Below are 19,979 nucleotides of genomic sequence, written 5' to 3' on the forward strand. Positions count from 1 at the left end.
TGTATAACTTCATAGATAGGGGACTCCCCTGCAGGACACCTTGATACATGTGTATGGAGGCAGTAAGGCGACCATTCACATCAATAGATGCCTAATACCACTAACTACACAGGTGAACATCCACCATGCAGCATCCTTAAAACCAACAGCCATCAACACACAACAGAAATCAAGATTAACTTGGTCAAATGCATGATTAAAAGGTAAAGCTCCTGACACGGGTACGGTGGAAACAATTGAGATGAAATCACGACATTCAGCTATGGGAGTCAGCTCAGGAGAGAGCTCTGATAATGTGTGACGATGCCAACAAGCAAAACTGACAAATAACTTTAACACCTGCACTACGATTTTATGTATAATCAAAACTGAGTAACGTTACCGGTTGGAACTGATCCACAGAATGAAAATAATTTTTCTGGCCTTAAAAGAGGCTGGTATGTGTACTCCTTGCACCACTTCATTCACCATAGGTGTTGTAGTATCTCTTGTTAGAGGAAAAAACCGAACACAAAATTCTTTGGGAAAACCATCCAAACCTGGTGATTTGTGGAAAGGATAGTGAACTGCAATGCTACCTCATCACTGTGAAAAGCTGCCAAAAACTCCTGCTGGAGAGCCGACGTAACAGCAGTATAAAGGAGGGAAGCCTCTGCGCAATCTACTGTCATTAACAGTCTCTCTAGTAATTAATATCATTTTGCTATTGCAAAACTCCAAACTAAACCAAATCAAGCACTGTTATTGATTATTTGGAAAAGAATCCCATTAAGTATATGTGCTGAGTGCAGGCAGACGCTTCTTTTCCTTCATTTCGAGGCCAGCACCACTTCTCTGTGGATCTGAGTGCTGAATACACTTTTTTTCTGCAAATCAAAGTGGCACACACGACATGGAAGGTGACACCCTGCCTCCCACACATTGACATACTATAGCAGTACAGGTACCAACAAATATTACACTACAATAAGCCACAAGCTGACATTGTTCTGTTCTTAGTTCTGTATGTAAGGTAGTGCGGTTCAAGAAGTCATTGTTTCCATTATGGACTGCCGACTGTGTAAAATTGCATGTAACATAATGTAGGTGGTGTCATTACACCAAGCTTAACTTCATCTGCTGCGAACATTTATTCTGCAATTACATTCGTGTGTCAGCTTGAATAGTCAGCTAAGCACGAAGATAAACAGCACTGAATTAGCCATTGTGTAGGGATCCAGCAAATAGGACAAAAGCTAAATGTGCTATTGATAAGTTCAGAATGCTATATGAACAAAAAGTAAAACACTTTTTCTTCTCTGTCAGTTGTCTGGCACACATATAGAAGAAAGCCGGTTGCACATTAAAAGCAACAGTATTGGAAACCAGAAGTTTCTACAGAACAGAAACTTTCATAATGAATTACAGTATTATTTATTCAAGACATCTGCAAATCAAACTACCCATGTGACGATTAACTTTAGGTTCTGTGTCATTTCAAATATTTCCAGGTTTATGTTACAGATGGTGTACAAGTGCTTAGAAAAGGACAGTAGGTTATTTGTACACAGTAGGCACTGTTCATGCCTGTGACATCTGCAATTGTCGTCACTATGTTTTCCATTGATGTAGCAAACGTTTCCTTAAAATTACAGAAACGAAATCATATCACTAGAACTAGAAAAATGCATCACCGGTGGCAGTGAAATTCTCAATAAGTGACCAGTTTAACTGCATATCCCTGGACAAAACTACTGTGGACCTGGAACAAATCTGAAGTAATGTTTACTGAGTATGGTTCTTGATTCCTAAATAGTTTTGCATTTCCATAATCCAGCCTACTTGCTAAGCAGTGGTGACTAAAAGTATTATAATTTTCTTAATAAATAAAAGATACATTGAGAAGAGAATCATTTATTTATTCCAGCTTGTACCATGTTGAGGCAGGCAGACTGGTGTGTGTCTCCAGGTTGCAGGTACTCTGCAGGATTAAGGTTCCTCTAGTGCACCTGCTTTCTAGAGTCCCACATCCAGCTTCAGCCTCCTGCTCTCTCACAACTGTGTACAGAGGGCATTGATCACAGCCCCTATGACAGGGTTGTCATCCACCTCCATTGCTGGAGATCTCTCACATGTCACTCTTGCCACCATTGCCCTCTACTGAAGCAATGCTTCCAATGTACCATACACATGACCTTGGTCAGCCAATAAGCTAACCACAATTTAACAGTGTGCCACCACTTAAAACCTGTACATGTTTGAATGTGTGCATGTATTATGGCATCATCATGAAGGTCGATAATTGCAAGAACAAGCATATCATGTTTCAGAATAATTTCACTCAATGTACCAATTAATTATGGATGTTATCAGATCAGTGTTTCATACAAATGTTTAATCTAGATAACAAATTTATTTCAGCTTATATTGTTTCACCAATTTCATCTTAATCTGTGTAAACAAAAATAGAAATACAATGATGATCCTGCAACAATTAGTAGTATAATATTTACATTTATGAAAGGATATATATACCACAATGGATGTATTATGTGTTATGTATGATGTCAGGAATATTATTTTTCTGTGGCATCACACCAATAACGATGCAAAAGTTTCACTTTGAGAAAGACAGAACAGTGTCTAACAGTGTTAAAATCAAAATGAACATGTACAGAGATATTTTAGGAAGACCAAAAATATAATTAAATGTAGGGGACAAAGATTAAGCAGGACATTTGCAGAATGGAATGTTATTTCTTTTTCTTTTAGTTCATTATATATAGTCTTCTAGTTACAAATGCAATAAATGTCTTAGTAACGACAGGGAAAATTACTGAGGCCAAATGAAGAGAGAACTAGATAACAAAGATAGAGAAATGGAAATTTATCACATTAGTGCGGATCTCACATGCCATATTCTTTAAATACAGAACTAGGGATTTAACTTCAGATGTGAAAATAAATTTGTGTCCAATTTAAACAATCCGTTATAGAAAAATATTGCTATATGCGGTAGTTTTCCAAACAAGAGAACCGTTCAGTACTGAATTAAGGCACAATTGTAAACACTTACAATGAAATATATATAATAAAATAGGGTTCATTTGATTTTGATGTGTTAGCACTGTATTGGTTTCCATATACTAGATTCATACTTTTGTAAATATGGACATTATAATGTGATCAGATCCTTCATTACAATCACAATTTTCTTTTTTCTTGGTACCATAGAATTGAGTGACCATGGTTGCCAAAACAAATAGAAATTATAAAAAGCTTAAACAAACTTGCTAACAAGGATGAACATTGAATGTATATAACTGCTACTCATATTACTGCACACCTCCAAGTGGAACATTTTGTCCTGCACAAAGACTTTTCTCTTACGTTATTCAAATATTCATGTGTCATTATTTATAAGAGAGATAATGTCATTATTGGAAGAACGTGAGTAAAGCAATGTATCAACTGAAGTTGTAAAAAACTTTATTACCTATAACAAGCAGTAATGTGCAACACTTTAATATACATTTCACTCAAAACACTTGTCTCAGTAATCAATAGGATTCATTGAGTTACTTGGAATCAGTAAAAAAATATAAAAATTGAAAAACATGTACTAAAATTATGACTTGCATTGTTTGGCATTGCAGATGGATACAAACTCCATCTGGTATTAAATAAGACATAAAATTATATATCACAGGACATTTTCAGAGATCGACAGTGACACTGGTTTCCTTATAATGGAAGGAAGTAATGAGTGAGGAGAGGTTGAGATGCTCCTCAGATGTAGCAGTCTGATACAAGGAGGCATTGTCTATATGTGTATGACGAGAACCTCGTACTCCGGGCAAGCAATCTCTGCCCCACCGTATGAGATGTAGCAGACACCGTGGCTCGGGTGTACCTGCAAAACAACGTGAACAATGCACTTCTTGCAACACCATCATGCATTCTTGACGAAATATGTGGCTTACAGATTTTAGGTTTATCTTTCTGCTTTCCAGATTTCTTCATAAATTAATCATACATCCTTCATGACTTTTTGTTGTAGTTACGTCAAAACCTCAGTAGACATTATTTTGCACTGGCTGACTTAATGTTTAGTAGTCATCTGAAGTTGTGAGGGAGACCACATATATTTCACAAACAAACAGCATAACTTGTGGTCTTAGAGTAGCGTCTTTGAATATTAACCAAAACATCCTGGGTTCAGACCTAGCCGCTGCTAAAAATTTCAATAAAAGCATTAGAAGTTATCCTTGTTCTGCCAATGGTCTTGTCAAAAAGTGTGCAGCAGTAAACAGAGGTTCAGGGCACTCTTGCCCTAAGGGTGGGAAACTGATGCTAAAAAGTGTATGCTTAACAGCATGATGATGCAGAAGGCAATGGAAGGAAACCACTACATTAAAGGCACCATAATGTGTATCCACAGGAGATGTGGCCTGTAACTGATAATGTGTCATGATGATCTCTCCACCAGCAGAAGATTCTGGATTAGTTCCCGAATTGGATATCTGGGAGCAGACTGCAGATGGAATACTTGATGAAAGGATAACAGTCTATATGTTGGAGCATGGAATATCAGAAGTTTGAATGTGGTAGGGAAGCTAGAAAAACTGAAGCGAAATGCGAAGGCAGGCAGAGAATGAGTTACTGCGAACAATGTAGTGACAGGGTTGTTCTCATCAGAATTGAAAATCATCACCAACAACAACAGTTCAGGTGTACATGCTAATAGATGATAGAGCAGTAGTGAAAATATGTGAATACATTGAATGGATACTCCATAGTTGTAGGGATTAAAATGTGATTTTAGGGGAAGATGTACAATAAAGGCTTATGGGAGAATAGGATTGGTTGAAAGAATGAGAGAGGAACAAGAGTAATTGAGTTCTGCAATAAATTTCAGTTAGTAGTAATGAGTACTCTGTTCAAGAATCGCAAAGTTAAGAGGTGGGCCTATACATGGAAAAGTTACAGACACATGGGAAACTTGCAGTTGAATTACATCAAGGTCAGACAGAGATCCTGAAATCAGATATTTGACTGTAAGTATACTCTAATCATAATTTAGTAATGATGAAAAGTAGACTAATTTTTAAGAGAATCATATGGAAGAATCTGTGTGTAAGCAATAAGGATACTGAAGTATCAAGGAAGAATGAGATACATGGACACTGTGATAAGGAATATCACAGTAGACACTTCAGTTAAAGAGTAGTGGACATCGCTAAAATGAGCAATCACAGATCTTGGAAAGACAAACACGGGTTTACAAAGGTAACTGTGAAGAATCCTTGGATAACAAAAAAACACTTCAAATGTTAGATGAAAGATGGAAGCAAAAAAGTTCACAGATACAGGTATATTGGATTATAAATTACTTAGGAATTAAATAAATAGGAAGTGCTGATAAGCCAAGGTGAAATGGCCATAGCAAAAATGTGAGGAAATGAAAAAAAAAGAGCCGGCCATTGTGGTTGAGTGGTTCTAGGCACTTCAGTCTGGAACCGCGCATCCGCTATGGTCACAGGTTCGAATCCTGCCTCGGGCATGGATGTGTGTGATGTCCTTAGGTTAGATAGGTTTAAGTAGTTCTAATTCTAGGGGACTGATGACCTCGGATGTTAAGTCCCATAGTGCTCAGTGCCATTTGAACCATCAAAAAAAGAAAATATCATTAGAATGACTACAATCATACTGAAAAGTCAAAACAACCTTCAGTGGAATTAAAATCATGGATGGCAACATTAAGAATGAATGTAAATTCCACTGCTAAAGCCAGGGAGATAGAGGATAGGTGGAAAGACTACATGGAAGGAATATGATGTAGAGCATAAAAACTGAAGAGGAAGACTGAGCTTGGAACACATGCAACAAATGATTGGGGGACATAGGATGCAAGTGCTACTATGAGATGAGTAGGTTGGCACAAGAGAGAAATTCCTGGTGGGCTGCATGAAACCAATCAGAAGGATGACTGTGAGAAAATCCAAAAACCTATGAACCAGTGCCACTGCTTGTCATACTGACCTTGACAGTCTTACACCATTCACTTTTCCGTTGAGTAGCTGCTTGGAAAGTGGAGTGAAACTATCAACTTCACATCATTACTACCAGTGAAATCAAGTTGTTGATAACACATTATAACTGCTTAATATTTGAAATTATCCCAACAAAAAATCATAAAAGATCTAATATTAATTTACGAAGAAGTCTGTAAAATAAAACTATCCCAGTTGAATGGAGAGTGGCATTAATTCACCCACTCTACAAGTAATATGATAAAAAAGATTTATTCCTTTTGCAAACAGCTTATATTATGAAAAACTCAAAATTTTTACAAAATTAGGAGTGTGGCTGGTCCCGGCGGAGGTTCGAGTCGTCCCTCGGGTGTGTGTGTTTGTCCTTAGGATAATTTAGGTTCAGTAGTGTGTAAGCTTAGAGGACTGATGACCTTAGCAGTTAAGTCCCATGAGATTTCACACACATTTGAACAAAATTGGAAAAGATGAACCAGTAACAGTTTTGTCGTTTAATAATAAGGTGGGTTTGGCAAGGACTAATCTTTCTCAGGGCAATATTCAATTTTAAATCCATAGCTTGTCACCAGTTACTAAACGCCAAGGACATGTAGTATCATTTAACTGTGTTGGCTTATTTGTAGAGATTATTATGGCTATCTACTTAGGTGACTCAATTCATAGTTAGCTAAAACAGCTCATAAAACAAATCTTATGTAACATCCGATTCACAGTTCTCCATGTTACCATTATTAGAAATTTACAATTTCCAGCTTAACATAATAATATTTATTATAACATTTGAAGAACAGAAAAGCTTAAAAATAATGTAGGGCTCAACATGGAAACATTAAATATCTGGTTTGTTGCAAAGAAACACTTGGACATATGGGATAAAAGGGGTCAACATGACTAAAATCCTACAATAGCCTCATTAGATCCTCAGTAGAATAAAGCAAGAAAGTGAGCAGTACCTGAACAGGAACTCACAAGGACCTATCCACAAACTCAAAGACACCTGACAATAATTTCACCCATTCCTCTTCCAATCAGGTTGACACTCTGGGAAATTGGTGAAGCCATGTCTTCAATAAGACTGAGTTACATGATGAACACACTAATGCATGATCAACTAGACAACAACTGTCATGCCTGTAAGAGTATGTCTGCTTTCACGCAAGGCACAACCTACTCAGTCATCCACCCATTTGTTCAGTGTGCAAAAATACAGGTTCATGAGCTAAACAGGAAGAGGAGTTACCAATAACGACAGAAAGCAGACAAAACACTCTGGCTTTGAGTCCACTCAAGTGATTACGAGTCCACGAGCTTTGAGCCGAGTGCTCCTCAGGCGCTGTCATGTGCCGACAGTTGCTGTCCTCTCCATCACAGGAGTGTTGAACGTTGCCAATACGGTGATGCACTAAGCATTGTTAATGTCACACCCAGTACTTGGGCTACACAAGGTCAGAAACCACATGGCAGTCAGTCAGCACTTGACAACAGCTGACAAGCATCCAGATGAAAGAGCAAGGATGTATAACCACTTGCTGGAGACGACTTCATTCAGCTGTACTGCATGAGACCACTGATAGAGGGCTTTCTTGGATGTACACATTACATAATTTTATGAGACTGAAAGTTTTCCATACTAGGAACGAGGTGGTCAGGCCTTCAAGAGAGAGGCATGTTAGAGCTCAGAAGCTTATTGACTCACCTTGCCAGGCACCAGCAAACCATCGAAACAGGCCCTGCCCACAAAGAGCGGCTCGCTGCCGGCAGCACCAGCCTCCAGTGCCTCGATGGGCACACAGCCGCCGCGCGTCGCAACCCACCGACCCTCACCCCCCACCACCACCAGCACCTGCCGGTAGACAGATAATATAATGTGTGTCCCACACACAATTAACTCGACTACAGAGACAGCACAGAAACTCTGACCAAATATTCTATCTAATGTGTCTGCAAACAAAATGACACGGTTTCGAAAAGTGCATTGTACTTGAATATTTTTCGAAACATTTAGGCGTATATTCAGACAAAACGTATATTCACACACATAGCACATGCGGTGTTGTCAAACAGGAGTGCTGGCCAGTGGTATGCAATGCAGGATATTTGTCACATAGTCGTATAATGTGTCACAATGGTCCACTAATAAGAATACTGAGGTGTACAGTGTTTTTTATTGTCTCCTCCATCTCTCCCTCCTTGTTCTCATACATAAACACAACAGTTCTAGCATACTGGCTGGGTCCACAGTTTGCGTTGCCATATAACATTCATGTTAATGATAATAAACAACCAGTCACTTCAACAAAAAGGATTCACAGTGTGACAAACCACTGTAGGAATTTTATGTAAATTTAAGAATGATGCTGTAGACATTAGCAGTATAATATTATTCTGCGTACAGAGACGAGTTGTGCAAGTGTCAGCTGGGTTTGCATTAGATGGGCTTCTAGTCTGTCCACAGCCAATACACATCTCTTTGCTACAACTGCTAACAAATAAATGGAGTAGCCTCCAAGTTTGGATCTTGGCAATAGTCTGCGAACCAGGAGAGCTTCTGTAAAGCTTGGAAGGTAGGTGACGAGATACTGGCAGAAGTAAGGCTGTGAGGATGGGGTGTTAATCGTGCTTGGGTAGCTCAGTTGGTAGAGCACTTGCCCGCGAAAGGCAAAGGTCCTGAGTTCGAGTCTCGGTCCGGCACACAGTTTTAATCTGCCAGGAAGTTTCAAAGAGATGTTGTTCGGACATGGAGGAGATACAAAGAGACAGGAGTTGTCGATGACATGCCTCTCAGGCTGCCCAAGGGCTACTACTGCAGTGGATGACCGCTACCTAGGGATTATGGCTCGGAGGAACCCCGACAGCAACGGCACCATATTGAATAATGCTTTTTGTGCAAACGCAGGGCGTCGTGTTATTACTCAAACTATGCACGTGATGAGCAGCTTCACTCCCGACGTCCATGGCGAGATCCACCTTTGCAACCACGACACCATGAAGTGTGGTACAGATGAGCCCAATATCATGCTGAATGCACCGCTCAGGATTGGTATCACATTCTCTTCACCGATGAGTGTCGTATCTGCCTTCAAACAGCCAATCGTCGGAGACAACCATCTTGGCGAGGCATTCGTATTCATGGACGACACTTCGCGCCCCCATCGTGCACATCTTTTGAATGACTTCCTTCAGGATAACAACATCGCACGAATAGAGTGGCCAGACATGAATCCTATCAAACATGCCTGGAATGGATTCAAAAGTGCTGTTTATGGACGACAAGACCCACCAACCACTCTGAGGGATCTACACCGAAACGCCGTTGAGGAGTGGGACAATCTTAACCAACAGTGCCTTGATGAACTTGTGGATTGTATGCCACAATGAATACAAGCATGCATCAATGCAAGAGTATTTCCACTGGTTATTAGAGGTACCAGTGTGTACAGCAATCTGGACCACCACCTCTGAAGGTCTCGCTGTATTGTGGTACAACATGCAATGTGTGGCTTTCATGAGCAATAAAAAGGGGGGAAATGATATTTATGTTCATCTCTATTCCAATTTTCCTTACAGGTTCTGGAACTCTCGGAACCGAGATGATGAAAAACTTTTTTTGGTCTGTTTAGATTAGATTAGATTAATACTAGTTCCATGGATCATGAATACGATATTTCGTAATGATGTGGAACGAGTCAAATTTTCCAATACATGACATAATTAAGTTAATTTAACAACATACTTAAGTTAATGTAACAACTTTTTTATTTTTTTGTGCTTTTTATTTTTTATTTTTATTTTTTTTATTTTTTTGTTTTTTTTTTCTTTCTTTTTTTCTTAATTTATATCTAAAAATTCCTCCATGGAGTAGAAGGAGTTGTCATTCAGAAATTCTTTTCATTTCTTCTTGAATACTTGTTGGTTATCTGTCAGACTTTTGATACTATTTGGTAAGTGACCAAAGACTGTAGTGGCAGTATAATTCACCCCTTTCTGTGCCAAAGTTAGATTTAATCTTGAATAGCGAAGATCATCGTTTCTCCTAGTATTGTTGTTATGCACACTGCTATTACTTTTGAATTGGTTTTGGTTGTTAATAACAAATTTCATAAGAGAGTATATATACTGAGAAGCTACTGTGAATATCCCTAGATCCTTAAATAAATGTCTGCAGGATGATCTTGGGTGGACTCCAGCTATTATTCTGATTACACGCTTTTGTGCAATAAATACTTTATTCCTCAGTCATGAATTACCCCAAAATATGATGCCATATGAAAGCAATGAGTGAAAATAGGCGTAGTAAGCTAATTTACTAAGATGTTTATCACCAAAATTTGCAATGATCCTTATTGCATAAGTAGCTGAACTCAAACGTTTCAGCAGATCATCAATGTGTTTCTTCCAATTTAATCTCTCATCAATGGACACACCTAAAAATTTGGAATATTCTACCTTAGCTATATGCTTCTGATTAAGGTCTATATTTATTAATGGCGTCATACCATTCATTGTACGGAACTGTATGTACTGTGTCTTATCAAAATTCAGTGAGAGTCCGTTTACAAGGAACCACTCAGTAATTTTCTGAAAGACTGTATTGACGATTTCATCAGTTAATTCTTGTTTGTCAGGTGTGATTACTATACCTGTATCATCAGCAAAGAGAACTAACTTTGCCTCTTCATGAATATAGAATGGCAACTCATTAATATATATTAAGAACAACAAAGGACCCAAGACTGACCCTTGTGGAACCCCATTCTTGATAGTTCCCCAGTTTGAGGAATGTGCTGATCTTTGCATATTATGAGAACTGCTTATTTCAACTTTCTGCACTCTTCCAGTTAGGTACGAATTAAACCATTTGTGCACTGTCCCACTCATGCCACAATACTTGAGCTTGTCTAGCAGAATTTCATGATTTACACAATCAAAAGCCTTTGAGAGACCACAAAAAATCCCAATGGGTGGTGTTCGGTTATTCAGATCATTCAAAATTTGATTGGTGAAAGCATATATGGCATTTTCTGTTGAAAAACCTTTCTGGAAACGAAACTGACATTTTGTTAGTACTTCATTTTTACAGATATGTGAAGCTACTCTTGAATACATTACTTTCTCAAAAATTTTGGATAAAGCAGTTAGAAGGGAGATTGGACAGTAATTGTTGACATCAGATCTATCCCCCTTTTTATGCAAAGGTATAACAATAGCATATTTCAGTCTATCAGGGAAAATGCCCTGTTCCAGAGAGCTATTACACATGTGGCTGAGAATCTTACTTATCTGTTGAGAACAAGCTTTTAGTATTTTGCTGGAAATGCCATCAATTCCATGTGAGTTGTTGCTTTTAAGCAAGTTTATTATTTTCCTAATTTCAGAGGGAGAAGTGGGTGAGATTTCAATTGTATCAAATTGCATAGGTATGGCCTCTTCCATTAACAGCCTAGCATCTTCTAATGATCACCTGGATCTTACTATATCCACAACATTTAGAAAATGATTATTAAAAATATTTTCAACTTCTGACTTTCTGTTCGTAAAGTTTTCATTCAATTTGATGGTAATATTGTCTTCATGTGCTCTTGGCTGACCTGTTTCTCTTTTAATAATATTCCAAATTGTTTTAATTTTATTATCAGAGTTGCTCATTTCAGACATGATACACATACTTCTGGAGTTTTTAGTAACTTTTCTTAATACAACACAGTAGTTTTTATAATGTTTGATAGTTTCTGGGTCACTACTCTTTCTTGCTGTCAGATACATTTCCCTTTTCCGGTTACAAGATATTTTTATACCCTTAGTAAGCCATGGTTTGTTACAAGATTTCTTGGGGAAGCAGTTTTCAAATGCATTTACAAAAATGTCATGAAATAAATGATATTTTAAATTGGCATCAGGTTCACAGTACACCTCATCCCAGTCTAACTGCTGTAGGCTTTCCCTGAAATTTGCAATTGTTAAATCATTGACTGAACGTACTAATTTGGAGGACTGTTTAGTATTGCTGAATGGAGCCATGTCATATATTGTAACTAGCTGTGCACCATGATCAGAAAGACCATTCTCAACAGGCTGAGCATTTATCTGGTTATTCTTATCTTGGTCTATAAAGAAGTTATCTATCAGTGAGCTGCTATCCTTTACCACCCGAGTAGGAAAATCAATAATGGGTGTGAAATTGAAAGAACCGAGTAATACTTCAAGGTCATTATAACACTTAATGTCAGAAAAACCGATGGGTCAGTAAGAACCACTTATCTCTCAATGGGATGGGGGTTTCAAAAGTATCATAGCTCACAACGTGCAAACAGTCAGATTATATTCGTCCAGTATTTGACAATGAGAATACTTAGTGCCTGAAACGAACTTTACACGTAATTTCAAACATTTATGAGACTTTTGTTCTGTCATACTACCACCCATCCCCGCCTCCTCCTTCCATAAAATAATGAAAAAGGAAAAAGCTGATAGCTTACTATATTTTCTCATGCAATAAAACTATGGCACCAGACATGACGTTTTAATATACCACTTCTTCGCTAACAACTCTATTTGCAACCCATTTTGCAGACAGTATCCACAAATAGTATGGAATGTGAATATTGGGACAAGCTATTTCTGAGCAACTCTGAATTGTTGCCAAATGTATCCAAGATGGCGGCGATGACGTCATCCAAGATGGCGGCGTGCAGACTTAGCAACAGTGCATGGCATCATCCAAGATGATGGCCATGAGGTCTTAGAGGATGGCTGATTTTGGTGGGAAGATAGGTCAATTGGGCAACCTCCACTAACCTAACCCACCTCCCCTCCCCTCCCCTATAAAAGAAGTTCATATTCCAACAGGATAATGCAGCACACCACATTCATCTCTACTAACCTAAGAAAATGGCAGGAAAATAGTTCAGTAGGGCTACCCCCACTACCCTAAGACATCCAACTGCCACCTCATCCTATGAACTGGGGCCTGGTTTGAATTTTGGCTGTGAATAGGTCAATTAGGGGTTTCTCTGCCAACCTAAGAAAATGGCGGGAGAGAAAGCTCACCTCCACTAACCTAAGTCACCCGAATGCCACACCTCCTAGGGATTCACAGGAAATGGTCTCGGTCATGCTGTAGAGAGGGGGTGTATTTTATTTATTTTGGACGAATTTATTTAGGGTTGGAGTATATTTATCACACTGATACAAAACACATACTTGGGGTCATTCCACACAGCCCACAGACCAGTAAACTACTCCTAAATAACACTCTGCAGACACGCAAACCACTCCTATCTTACCGAAATAATTTCAGTAGAGACCTGCAAACTCCTCCTAAATAATGGAGCACAGTAATGTGTAGACACGTTCAGTACTCGTAAACTGTCCAAATAATTTATTGCGCAGCCTACAAACCTGCTCACAAAATAATGCAACAGACACACAACCAACGTAGGACGACCGCCCGCCGCCCCCCTGTCCATTGGACCGCACAGGAAGCTACTGAATACGCTCCCAGAAGTCAGGATGCGCCGATAAACCCCTCGAAGTGACGCACAGATGCCCGTTCGGGATCTGCATGCATGAGGCAGCACAACATCCCTTTCATAGTTGGTACTTGAGAAATTCCTCTCGTAATATGTGATCACCGAGGCGCCGTTGATGACGCGACCAGACAGGAGGGAAGACTTATTTACAGAGCGCAGAAGCTCCATGGTGGGCTGCACGTGCATGTGTTTGTCAGTATTTTCCCACTACCAACTACTTGGCAAGCGACTCTGCAGAAATCCGTTCCAGAATAGCACTAGCTGCTTTCTCCCTAGCGATTCTAATGAACCATCTGTGACGTGTGGCTGACGGATCACCACACATAGCTACATACCATCACAAGTGCCTCTAGCAAAGTTCTCAGTGTTATACTTAAGCCACATGGCTATCTAAAATAATAACCAAGTCGAACATTAGTAAATTGGACAGTGTCCCAGAAATACTTTAGGTGTGCTTTCGTAGGAGTTTTTGTGATGTCTCAGCTTGTATGCACAGAAATTCTTGCCCTAACAGAACCTTTTCACGAAAATAGCGCAAATAACATCTAATGCACTCTCCCCTGCGGTCCTAACGTGATACCCTGTCCATCACATGCTACCCTTCCTGATTTCAACACACACAAACGTTCCCACCGCTATGTAGATACTCATATATCCCAGCACATAGGATGTCTTGGGAATGAATGGAGCATTATGATTGCCTCTTATCGAATTTACCCGCCAAATTACTGATGCCACCTGTATTGAAGCACCATTCACCTTTTCTTTCTTCTGCTGACGAGACTTTCAGCGGTAAAATTATTTTGGACAGATCGCTAAATTGCATTGACAGTTAAACCCGCAAAGTTGTCTACAGATCATCAAATACATACGAGATTCACAAGAATATTGGAAGGCAGGAAGATGTTTACCAGTATAACTACAATTAAATATTACAGTTGCTGCTACAGTCTGACACCGATCGATGTACATGTAATGTCTCCTCTTGACGGCTGTGCTTCTGGAATGAATCTCAGTATCTATAGCACACATAATTTTCCGTGTAAAAAATCTCTCTCATATCCTCGTGATTATCGATGTGTTGAATCAATATGTCCCTAATCTTCTCTAGTCATGCCACAACATAAACCACAGTAACTTTACAATGCAGTAAATACACATTTTACACAACATAAGTCACAGTAACTTTACAATGCAATATATACACATTTTACACATACAGTGCAGTTATCTTTTATATCTGCACAGCATCTGAAAAAATTATGGCATGCCTACACTCACACTGGCTATATGTCACGAACATCCTTAGTCCTAGGGCAGCACTGTCTGCCTTTTCTTTCTTTCTATAGACGTGACTTTCAGTGACAAAAAACTATTTTACAGTGATCGCCATATTGCACCAACAACTAAACCTCGCAAAGTGCCATAAATATTGTCAATATGGAAAGACTCTTACTCAGTAACATGGCTATCCCACTGAGGACAGGAGCTTGAATATTAGAGTGTGAAACCGATCTCCAACCCAGCAATATATCACTGCATACCGTGTCGATGTAGTAAACATACAATTCATATCCCCCACCATACAAAATCATCCCTTTTACATCAGAAAAGCTGTCAGTGGATCGAAGTCACTATCAGAACTGTTGTGAAAAGACTGGCTGGTTCCTCGCCCCCCCCCCCCTCCCCTCTATTGGTACAAATGCGTTACTGTTTCTGTTCCAGACCTGCATGCTTGCTCGCATTTCTGCACCCATCTCCAGACTGGGATTACAAGAACACATGTAGTTTCTAATGGGTTTCCATAATATTGTACCATTTTCGTTGAACTTCTCGATATCAAGAACATAGCAATAGAGCCTGCATAACAGTATTGCTCCCGCAACATAATTCCGAAGATACGGTCTGGAAACTATTGAAATTTCCTGGCTAATTAAAACTCTGTGCCAGACCGAGACCCGAACTCGGGACCTTTGCCTTTTGCAGGCAAGTGCTCTACCGACTGAGCTACCTGAGCACTACTCACGCCCTGTCCTCACACGTTTAATTCCACCGGTACCTCGTGTCCTACCTTCCAAAGGTTCGGAAGGTAATGGCAGATACCTCTTACAAGGAAGCAGATGAAATCGTAGGAGCAGTGTCAGACATGTGAAAATTATTGTTTCTTTTTATGCCTTGTTAATTAGAGATCTGTCCAGTCTCAGATAATTAACAAAGAGTTCGAAATTTTGTAGGCAGCTCTCATCTGTGGTAACAACTATCAAATTCATTTTGTGTGGCTCTCTTTCTTTGTGATGGGAACTGGCCATTACAGCCGCTGTGGGAGCGCCCTCGGCGTCGTAGTCTCTCAAAAGGTCAGTCCGTCACAGAGTCACACTTCACACATCCAGTCTGGCTAATATCAGTCCGTAAGTTCGCCATCTAGTCTCAACCTTTTGGTTTCGACATAAGATTGGCGTTCGTCCTGATCAACACTGTGAGAGAAAAAACCATCCCAGGAGACACTTCGTGCGCCTTATGACAGGCCAGCTGGCCCAGGTACTGATGATGCAAGTCTGGTTGCCTACTTTAAGGGTCCGTGCCAGTTTGACCACGAGCTGGAACTCTGTCACGCCGACGGGGAGGTTGCGCACGGTGACGGGACGGTTAGAGGCGAATCTAATCTCCCGGGTGTCTCTGCTATGTAGAGATCGTATGCAGGGAGACAGCATCTGTAGCTCAAGAGAAGTGAAGGCAGGCAGCTGGCCCAGGGCTCACCTCGTACTCCAGCTTGACGTGCTCGCCGCCGCCCCAGGGCACGTAGGCGCAGCCGTCGCGGGGCGCCAGCCGGCCCGGCACCAGGTCGCCCTCGTGGCGGCTGCGGCACACGTACAGCTCCCAGCCGGCCGCGTCGACGCCGGCCGCGACGGCGCCCTCGTCCGCGTAGCCCAGCGTCCGTTCCACCCAGAAGTAGTGCTTGCCCTCTGCGACACGAGCACACAGGTCCTGCGTCAGTGCTGCAGATTCAGCGTAGTAATACGGCGTGTAAACGGTATAAGCTGCCAAAATTATACAGGCGGTACATCTCGGTGTGCTTTACATAAAAGTATAATGAAATGCCGTTGTATCACTTTGTTGTGTACATAGTTCAGCGTAGTCAGCACGTACGCAACTTTCCCACTAGAGTGCGCCACACTAAGCACAACAGCGCAGGCGCAGCGCTCGTCCGGCTCTGCACTACGAGATGGCGCTGCCTTAGAGATGGACCAAATTCTGCTTCCGCCGATCCGCGTATTAATATGTAATGCAGCCAATGAGATTTCTCCTAACATAGAACCTTTTCTCCCCACGGATCACACTCGCGCAGTGATACCTGAACGCGAGAGGTATTATAACGACTGTACAGACCTCCAATGAGTCAGTCCGCATTTGTGTCCACCAGTCTGTACCAGTCTGCATTTATCTGCACCTGTCTGTACCAGTCTACATTTGTCTGTACCAGTCTATAGTCAAGTTTCAGTCTGCGCCTAATAAGATTATCATATTCCTGTACATAGCCATGAAGAGAAATGTATAGACACTTTGTCAAGTATCAGAGATATCTCAGAATAAGATTAACGTACCAAGACCAAAGCAACTTCAGATTGTCAATTGTAAATAGCATCCAGAATAAAGTTACGTAAGGTTTATGCTTGTTGCTATTTTAATAAATGTGTGAGAAAATTAATCAAGTTCTGTTTAAAGTTGGTCACCGTCAATCTGCTACTCTAAGCGTGCAAGTGGCATTTCTATCGTCTGACCTAACGGCAGAAGATAAACACGCCACGATAAGACCACGAGACATATTGCTAACACTCGCCTACTTCGTTAGAGCGACAAGTCAAATAATCTGATGCTGTGTGTGCTGAAGGTCTTACAGTACGCACACCACACACTTCTTTATTTTTGAATTTCTAAAAGAACGATATTTGTAGGACCGGTAGCAGAAGCATTTCTGTTTACATTGTCAGCTGACGGCATACGAGCTTGCTTGTACATCACCGACATCGACGCGGCATTCGGAGAAAGGTAAGGGACGAACCAGACCAATGTAAACATTGAAAGTACCGGGTGACCAAAAAGTCAGTACAAATTTGAAAACTTAATAAACCACCCGAATAATGTAGATAGAGAGGTAAAAATTGACACACATGCTTGGAATGACATGGGGTCTTACTGGAACAAAAAAAACAAAAAAAATTCACAAAATATACGACAGATGGCGCTGGACAGCAAAACGTCAGTGACTACGCATGACAATCGTGTATAAAAGGAGCTGTAATGAGAGAGAGAATCAGATACGCCAGCAGTCGCAGCATGTGGACGTTACCTGAAAAGGCGCTTTTAGTGAAGCTGTACTATCAGAATGGGGAATGTGCTACTTCAGCGTTACGATCCTATCGCCATAGGAAGGGGATTCGAACGGGTAAACGTCCGTCGACAAATGCAGCTGTGGCGAGAATGATTTCGAAGTTCGAAGCCACGGATTGTTTAGACGATAGACCCCGTAGTGGCCGACCGAGCACAAGGCGTAACGCTGCTGAGACAGTTCAGGAAGAAATGGAGACTGTAGCGGGTTCGTCTATGCACGGGGAAGTCAGCGCTCGTGCAGTCGCACGTCGCACCGGCATTCCATACACTACTGTTTAGTTGGCACTGAGGCGTACCCTCCGATGCTATCCGTACAAAAACCATCGGCATCGTGAACTGTTACCTGGCGATTTAGTGAAGCGGAAGGCATTTGCGGTGTGGGCGTTTCGAAAGATAGCGGAAGATGACGATTGGTTGAGCAACGTGTTGTGGACCGACGAAGCTCATTTCACGCTCCGAGGGTCTGTCTACGTCCACAAATGTAGAATTTGCGCTACCGAAAATCCTAGAACGGTAGTGAAAACTCCATTGCACGACGAGAAAGTCACGGTATGGGTCGGATTTACCACATCTACCGTTATCGGGCCTTTTTTCTTCGAGGAAATGCGTGATTCTGGTTTTGTAACTGCTACCGTGACGGGTCAGAGGTACGCCGATATGTTACAGAATCGCATCATCCCCAGCCTGCCTGATAAACACCTGCTGGAACGTACGATGTTTATGGAGGATGGCGCTCCACCTCATATTGCTAGACGCGTGAAAGATCTCTTGCGCGTGTCGTTTGGTGATGATCGTGTGTTCAGCCGTCACTTTCGTCATGCTTGCCCTCCCAGGTCCCCAGACCTCAGTCCGTGCGACTATTGGCTTTGGGGTTACCTGCAGTCGCAAGTGTATCGTCATCGAACGACATCTGTGGGGATGCTGAAAGACAACATCCGACGCCAATGCTTCACCATAACTCCGGACATGCTTTATAGTGCTGTTCACAACATTATTCCTCGACTACAGCTGTTGTTGAGGAATGATGGTGGACATATTGAGCATTTCCTGTAAAGAACATCATCTTTGCTTTGTCTTACTTTGTTATGCTAATTATTGCTATTCTGATCAGATGAAGCGCCATCTGTCGGACATTTTTTGAACTTTTGTATTTTTTTTTTAATAAAACCGCATGCCATTCCAAGTATGTGGTCAATTTGTACCTCTCTACCTACATTATTCCGTGATTTATTCAATTTTCAAATGTATACTGACTTTTTGATCACCTGGTATACACTGGCGTGGCTTAGCGGGTAGGTACTACCGAAACAAGCAACGTAAAAAGTCACTGGATTGTCAAGAACGCGCCATCCGTTTTACGTAAACAATTAGTTTCCCCTTTTACAACAATACCATAACGAAGCTCGTGGTAGTAAAAAAAGCTAACATCAAATAAAATGTATTTCCCTTAGTACGAAATGAACCAACTACCACGTAATGTGTTGCACGTTAATTACAAGCATCTTGTCAAAGCGTTTAATAAAATAGTCTTTTAGACTGAAAGGGCTTCACATCCTCCTTGTAGGAACAAGTTTTAACACGTTCACGCTGGCGCCTACCACACTCTACTCTACTAATTGTGCTGTCAACAATACATTAACGTACGAGTTATTATGTATCAGCCAGGCGCTACGAACAACTGTGAAAACAATTTTGTGTGACCCTTCGACGAGAGTGCTTGCTGAACGAATGAGTTATCACCTAATTTATGATTAATTTAGTGCATAATTATTTTATGTGATCCCTCGTTGCTTTAAAAGAATGGACTTACGCCGCTTAGCCTTGGGCGACTGATTACGACCGCCGTCGCATGGCGAGAAGCAGGAAAAGCTGCGCTACCAGGTGTACAAAAGTATGAATGCGCGCATGACGCCCCACAGCTAGAAACCCAATTCTCAGCACCGTGGAAAATTCCCGATGGTTGAAAATTATCTTAATGCCATCGAGAGCTAGGCTACCACCGGTATACAGTGAACTGTGGATCGCATAC

At 40.9% G+C, this 19,979-nt stretch overlaps 1 protein-coding gene across 1 annotated transcript in view; it reads right to left on the reverse strand.

The window, feature by feature from the left end:
- Positions 1 to 3,460: 3,460 nt before the first annotated feature.
- LOC126259513 (uncharacterized) overlaps positions 3,461 to 19,979 on the reverse strand; it is a 62,637-nt gene continuing 46,118 nt past the window's right edge. The window contains exons 4-6 of the mRNA XM_049956367.1: positions 16,319 to 16,524; positions 7,729 to 7,875; positions 3,461 to 3,892 (exon numbers count right to left, since the gene is read on the reverse strand). Coding sequence (XP_049812324.1) covers positions 3,803 to 3,892; positions 7,729 to 7,875; positions 16,319 to 16,524 — 443 coding nt within the window. The 3' untranslated portion in view covers positions 3,461 to 3,802. The remainder of the gene's footprint in view (positions 3,893 to 7,728; positions 7,876 to 16,318; positions 16,525 to 19,979) is intronic.

Source organism: Schistocerca nitens, chromosome 5, assembly GCF_023898315.1.
Source record: "Schistocerca nitens isolate TAMUIC-IGC-003100 chromosome 5, iqSchNite1.1, whole genome shotgun sequence".
In the NCBI taxonomy this organism is placed as follows: Eukaryota; Metazoa; Arthropoda; class Insecta; order Orthoptera; family Acrididae; genus Schistocerca; species Schistocerca nitens.